Raw genomic sequence first — 6,000 nt, forward strand, 5'->3', positions numbered from 1 at the left:
CATTGGCTGCTTTGGGACCCAACTGCCCTAGGTGCTTGTTGGTCTTACAAGATGAAACCAGACTGGGTACCACAGATGAACTTTCAAAGTCATGAGTTTAGTGTTGCCTGTGTCACTGCGTCACCTTCAAAGTGGTAGCCTTTATGTGGACCACCCTAGGTAGCTTGGAATTGTATTTTCCTTTGATATTTTTAGAGGAAGTGTATGTTGCTTTATCACCACTTGTATTTAAGATCTTTATTATTGTCATTGAAAGGCCATTAATTCCACTTTTCCAGTAAATCTTGAAGGACTTCTTAAACCTAAGTGAGCTACTACATTTGACCTGGAGAGATCACAGGGAAAATTGGCAGTATTTTCTGAGGGGACACTGGCACTTAAGGTGTGTTAAACACTAGTGGGTTAATTAGGCATGAAACCAGAGCAGACCAGTCGCATAATGATAAGGTGAGGCACAGCACGTGTGTTGGTCAGTCAGCTTGCTTGGGAATTTTACTTTTAAAAAATGGTTCAAATGTGAGGAAACCATGTAAAGACAAATCTCCAGCCTCCGTGGAAACTTCGATGTAATACAAATTGAAATGTTGCCTAATAAATTACTAAAGTCATATTGACATACATCAACACAGGAGAGAAGTATTGGAATTTTCCTTTATGTTTTACTTGATGTAGTAATAAAGGGCATATTTCATTTGCATTTTTTATTACAAATAAGAATTTTGATCCTAGCAGGATATACAAGTAGCAGGACAGCTGAGTCGTCCTATGGGGCTGCTCTTATTTCCAGATTTGTCTGGGCCATCTGTAGCTAGAGTTGTATTTTTTAAAAACTAGATCATGTTTTTCTCCTGCTCAAAGTCCTTCTGTAACTTTCCATCTTACCCGGAATAAAATCCAGAGTCCTTCACTTACCTGCAAGGTCACTGTGTTGATGTCTGGGCTTCCTCCCTAGTTCCCTCTTACTCGGGCCAAGCTCACTAGACTTCAGCCAAACTGGGTCCCATGCTATTCCTAATATGAAAAGCCTGCCATTCTCTTTATCTTGTTTCCTCTTCTCCCATTTATAGCCCTGTGCTAGTTTCTTCATTCCCTTCAAGTTCTGGCCAAACCTTATTTATTTCTTGACTGACCACCCCACCTAAAATAGTACTCATCACTCTGTATCGCCTCAACACACTTTATAGCTCATGGCCATCACCTGATAATGTGTTATGTATTTTTTGGTTTACTTTTTGTGTTAGTTCATTCTTGCCTTGCTGTAAAAAAATTCCTGAGACTGGGTAATTTATAAAGAAAAGGGGTTGAACTGGCTCACAGTTCTGCAGGCTGTATGGGAGACATGTTGCTGGCATCTACTTGGCTTCTGGGGAGGCCTCAGGAAACTTACAATCATGATGGAAGCTGAAGGGGAAGCAGGCACATCTGACATGGCAGGAGCACCAAGTGAGCAAAAGGGGATGTGCCACACACTTCTAAATAACCAGACCTCATGAGAACTCACTATCATGAGAACAGCACCAGGGGATGGTGCTAGACCATTTATGAGAAATCCTCCCCAACGATCCAGTTGCCTCCCACTGGGCCCCACCTTGAACAATGGGGATTACATTTCAACGTGAGACATGGCTCCAAACCATACCATTTCTACACTCCAAGTTTTACCCACACTTTATTTGTCTCTTGGCTGACCACCCCATCAGAAGTAGTACTCATCACTCTATATCCCCTCAACACGTTTTAGAGTTCATTCAGTCCCAGCCATCACCTGACATAATGTGATGTATTTTTGGCTTACTTGTGTTTTTGACGCTTTCTACTACTAGAATGTAAGCTCTTATGAAAGTGCAGACTTTTCCATTTTATTTCAATGCAATATGCCACACCTGGGTGAGTGCCTGGCACAGAGTAGATGCTCAAAATAGATACATTTCTTATCACTACATATTATGCAAAATTGATAATATATTTTGTATATAATTCACTATTCTATATAATAATTATATAGAACCACTCTCAGTGTGGGTTCAATAACCTCGTAACCAATGGGGAAACAAATTCTGACTTTCATAATTGCCTCTCCAAACGAATGTTTATCTTAGGATCTGTCCTTTATTTCCATTTAATACTGTATTTCGTTACCCAAATTTTGGTGGTAGCATTAGATTCTGAGGAGACAAGGAGATAATAAGCTTATTAAATTCTTTCAGAGAATGGTTTGTTTATCCTTTTTCAAGGCAGATGAGAGTCTCCCTTGTTTTTAAACATCTCCAGAAGGATATTGCTGGGATTTAAGATAATTAATTGTCATGCCTAATAACACTTTAATTTTAACACCCAAGTGATTGGTGTTACAGAGTAAGCCTTTCTTTGTCTTCTTCCTTTGGTCTCGGCAAGGTAGCACACAGCTTGCCTTATGATAGACATTAGAGCAGCCTCTGTAACCTCGAAAACACAGCTTGACAGGTTTCTTATATTTTTTTCCTTTTTTTTCTTACTATTCACTTCCTTCCCTGACCTGCCCTTCCCTCCCCTCCCCACCCTTCCCTCCCTTTCTCCCTCCATTCCCTCCCTGTATGTGGTCTCTGGTTTTGCCCATTGCTCATATTGAAGTGAATCTCAGCACATCTTTAACTTCACTAAAGTTCCTTCCCTCCCTCCCTCCCTCCTTCCCTCCCTCTTTCCTCCCTCCTCCCTTCCTCCCTTCCTTCCTCCCTCCCTCCCTCCCTCCCTTCCTTCCTTCCTTCCTTCCTTCCTTCCTTCCTTCCTTCCTTCTTTTCTCTCTCTCTCTCCTCACCCCTCCCCCCAACACATAATGTTTTTGGAGAAAAGGGAAAAACAAGTTACTTGTCTTAAAATTGTTTCTACATGAATTTGTAGTGATTAAAAAATGTTCCACACTATAAATCATCACTTCAAAGATTAGGGAAAGGAAAGGTAGCAACTTCCTAAAGGAAAAAGCAAATTTATCCACTTAAAAATCATGTTCTATTTACCTCCACCTATATTTCAGGAACAAATGGTGTGAAGTGGTTATGGCCATTTCAGAGAGCATCTCCCAGATGTATTCCATATTTACTGAATACTTACTATGTGCTAGCAACTTGATATATATTATTGGAAGAAATCCCCTTAACCAAGAATAGCACATGGATTGAAAAGATCTTCCAGAGGAATATATGTGATGTTTTAATGAATTACTTAATAATAAAAGCACCTAACATTTACTAAATGTTTGGTATTGACACAGGTGCTTCATATATATTATTGGAAGAAATCTCCTTAAGCAAGAACAGCACATGGATTAAAAAGATCTTCTAAAGGAACACATGTGATGTTTTAATGAATTACTTAATAATAAAAGCACCTAACATTTACTAAATGTTGGGTATTAATACAGGTGTTTCATATATATTATTAGTCCCCTTCATAATCTGCAATTTGTAGGATCTTATCTCCATTTAATAGATAAGCACATTGTGACTGGGAAGAGGAAGTAACTTGGCTAATGTAACTAGTGAGCAACCACACTGGAGATGAACAATTAGATCAGGAATCTGGAATATGAGCAGTCATTTCACATCACTTATTTATCAATAACTTGCTGGTTCCATCTGCTTTCTTTGCAAGGCCAACTGCAAGCAAATGCTTATTGTGAAAATCCAGATATAGTATTAATTGGCAACAAGGCAGACCTACCAGACCAGAGGGAAGTCAATGAACGGCAAGCTCGGGAACTGGCTGACAAATATGGGTAAGTCAGTTACACTGAGATGGCATGTGACTTCGCACACTGCTTTTCAACAAATGGAGCAGAGACATTAGATTGATATTAGAAGAAATCCCCTTAACCAAGAACAGCACCTGGATTAAAACAATCATTCAGCAAGATATGTGTGATGTATTAACGAATTACTTAATAATAAGAGCACCTAACATTTACTGTATACCTATAATGTGCTACCAACAGTTCCTAGACATTAACTCATTTTGACCCATCATAGCTAGGGTTATCCCATTTTATATATAAGAATTGAGTCACAGAGAGATTAAGTAACTGATGGAAGGCCACCCCATGCAGTGAGTTAATGCAGAGGCAGAGCTTAAACTCAATCCAGGCAGTCTGAGATCGAAGCTCATGCTCTTAAACACTGTATTCTTCTGCCTCTCAATCAATAGATGTAAAACTCTAAGGAATAATCCCTGACATGGGCGTGAAAATGTGGTCTTTATCCCAGCTGAGCTTGAATGGCAGCTTAAAAAAAAAAAAAAAAAAAAAAAAAAAACAGAAACAGCACCCCATGTAACTGTAAATTGACTTCCGCAGCAGAATCTGTCATTATTTTTTAAATTTAAAGTAGCTTTATCATATCTGCCATTTTTTTATGGAAGAATTCTCTCTGAAAGCTGTACAATTTACATGTCTTCTTGAAACTTTTAAATCCAAATAAACATTGACTGTATTCACATGAATATCCTTATTCAATGCATACCTATTTTTAAAGCAGATTTCTAGATAATTGAGTGGAAGAGAAGCAGTATTTTAATAGTAATGTTGGTCAGTAGTTTTATTGATCAGGGGGTATTTTTCCCCTTCTAATTTTTTAAGCAGTGATAATGCCTTGGCTTCAACTTCCTGACTACTTCTTGTGTCAATTTCCTTGCCCGTAAAACTGGTTATTATCATAATAAAGAGCAGCTCACCAATTTTTACTCACTGAGGAAAAAACAAGGATGCTTTCCAACTTAGCCAGCAAAACCATAATTATTTCACAATCTCTCAGCCAGCCATTTTTGCATGTGTGATTCACTTGTACATCTTGCTGTATCTGTTCTGATTTCTTTCTTTCAAAAATATTTGTCATCCTTTCTATGCTAGCATACCATATTTTGAAACAAGTGCAGCAACTGGACAGAATGTGGAGAAAGCTGTAGAAACCCTTTTGGACTTAATCATGAAGCGAATGGAACAGTGTGTGGAGAAGACACAAATCCCTGATACTGTCAATGGTGGAAATTCTGGAAAGTTGGATGGGGAAAAGCCACCAGAGAAGAAATGTGTCTGCTAGACTCTAAATAGAAACTGAACATCAAGAACCCCACCAAAATATTACTTTTATAAACAATGACAAACCACACAATTGTCGTTGAGTAAACCATGCACAATGGCATGTCTTTCTTTTTCTGCCAGAAAATCTATTTTAAGAAACCAGAATAGTCAACAGTGTTCAAAAGAATTGACTAGTTATCCCCGAGACCCTTTCAAACAAGATCAAAGATTTCCCACATGTGATCTCATCATCATGGATACTCAATTTGTTTTTCTTATAGAGAAAATTAGTATATAAGACAACATACAAGAAGAAATATCAGTGAGTTTTAAATCAGAACAAGCTACCTGTCACATTGGAGAAAAGGGTGGGCTACTGAAGGGAGAACACAGAAACAAGAATTTCTAAAAGGTTGGGTTTACTTCTTATATTGAATCAGATGTATACTTTTAGATTTGCATTGGGGAAAACGTATTAACTAAAAATGGATACACAATGAAGAATTCTATTTGGCTAATTAAGAATGACATACTATGTACACCCAATAAGCTGTACTAGAATGAATAGATTACTGATAAGGTTACAAATAGGTAAATGTCACACTTCTGCTAAAATGCAGGAGATAGTGTCATAATGCCATCTTTATATTCTTAATATATAGCACATTGACAAGAACAGGACTGTAAATGACAAAGTACAAGACAAATACCCTGGGAAAAAAAATGAAAGTACGAGAAATTGGCATTTGTACAGCTGAAATTCAATGTATCTGTTAGAGATGTCTGGAAGGGTTACTTAGCCAAATTTTACTCAAGCCAATTAGAAGCTGACATTATCAGCTGGTATTCAGAGAACTCCAGAGGTTTCCAATTCAAACAAAATTTTAGAAATCGGTTTGGTATTCAGCTTCACATTTCGTTTTTTCTTAGCACATGTTGATAAAATAGTCACA

At 37.9% G+C, this 6,000-nt stretch overlaps 1 protein-coding gene across 2 annotated transcripts in view; it reads left to right on the plus strand.

Moving 5' to 3' along the window:
- RAB27B (RAB27B, member RAS oncogene family) overlaps positions 1-5,631 on the plus strand; it is a 162,323-nt gene extending 156,692 nt beyond the window's left edge. For both annotated transcript variants that reach the window (XM_025365217.1, XM_025365216.1), the window contains 2 exons: positions 3,628-3,751; positions 4,877-5,631. In XM_025365217.1, coding sequence (XP_025221002.1) covers positions 3,628-3,751; positions 4,877-5,066 — 314 coding nt within the window. In that variant the 3' untranslated portion in view covers positions 5,067-5,631. The remainder of the gene's footprint in view (positions 1-3,627; positions 3,752-4,876) is intronic.
- The last annotated feature ends 369 nt before the right edge of the window (positions 5,632-6,000 follow it).

This window comes from Theropithecus gelada, chromosome 18, assembly GCF_003255815.1.
Source record: "Theropithecus gelada isolate Dixy chromosome 18, Tgel_1.0, whole genome shotgun sequence".
Lineage (NCBI taxonomy): Eukaryota > Metazoa > Chordata > Mammalia > Primates > Cercopithecidae > Theropithecus > Theropithecus gelada.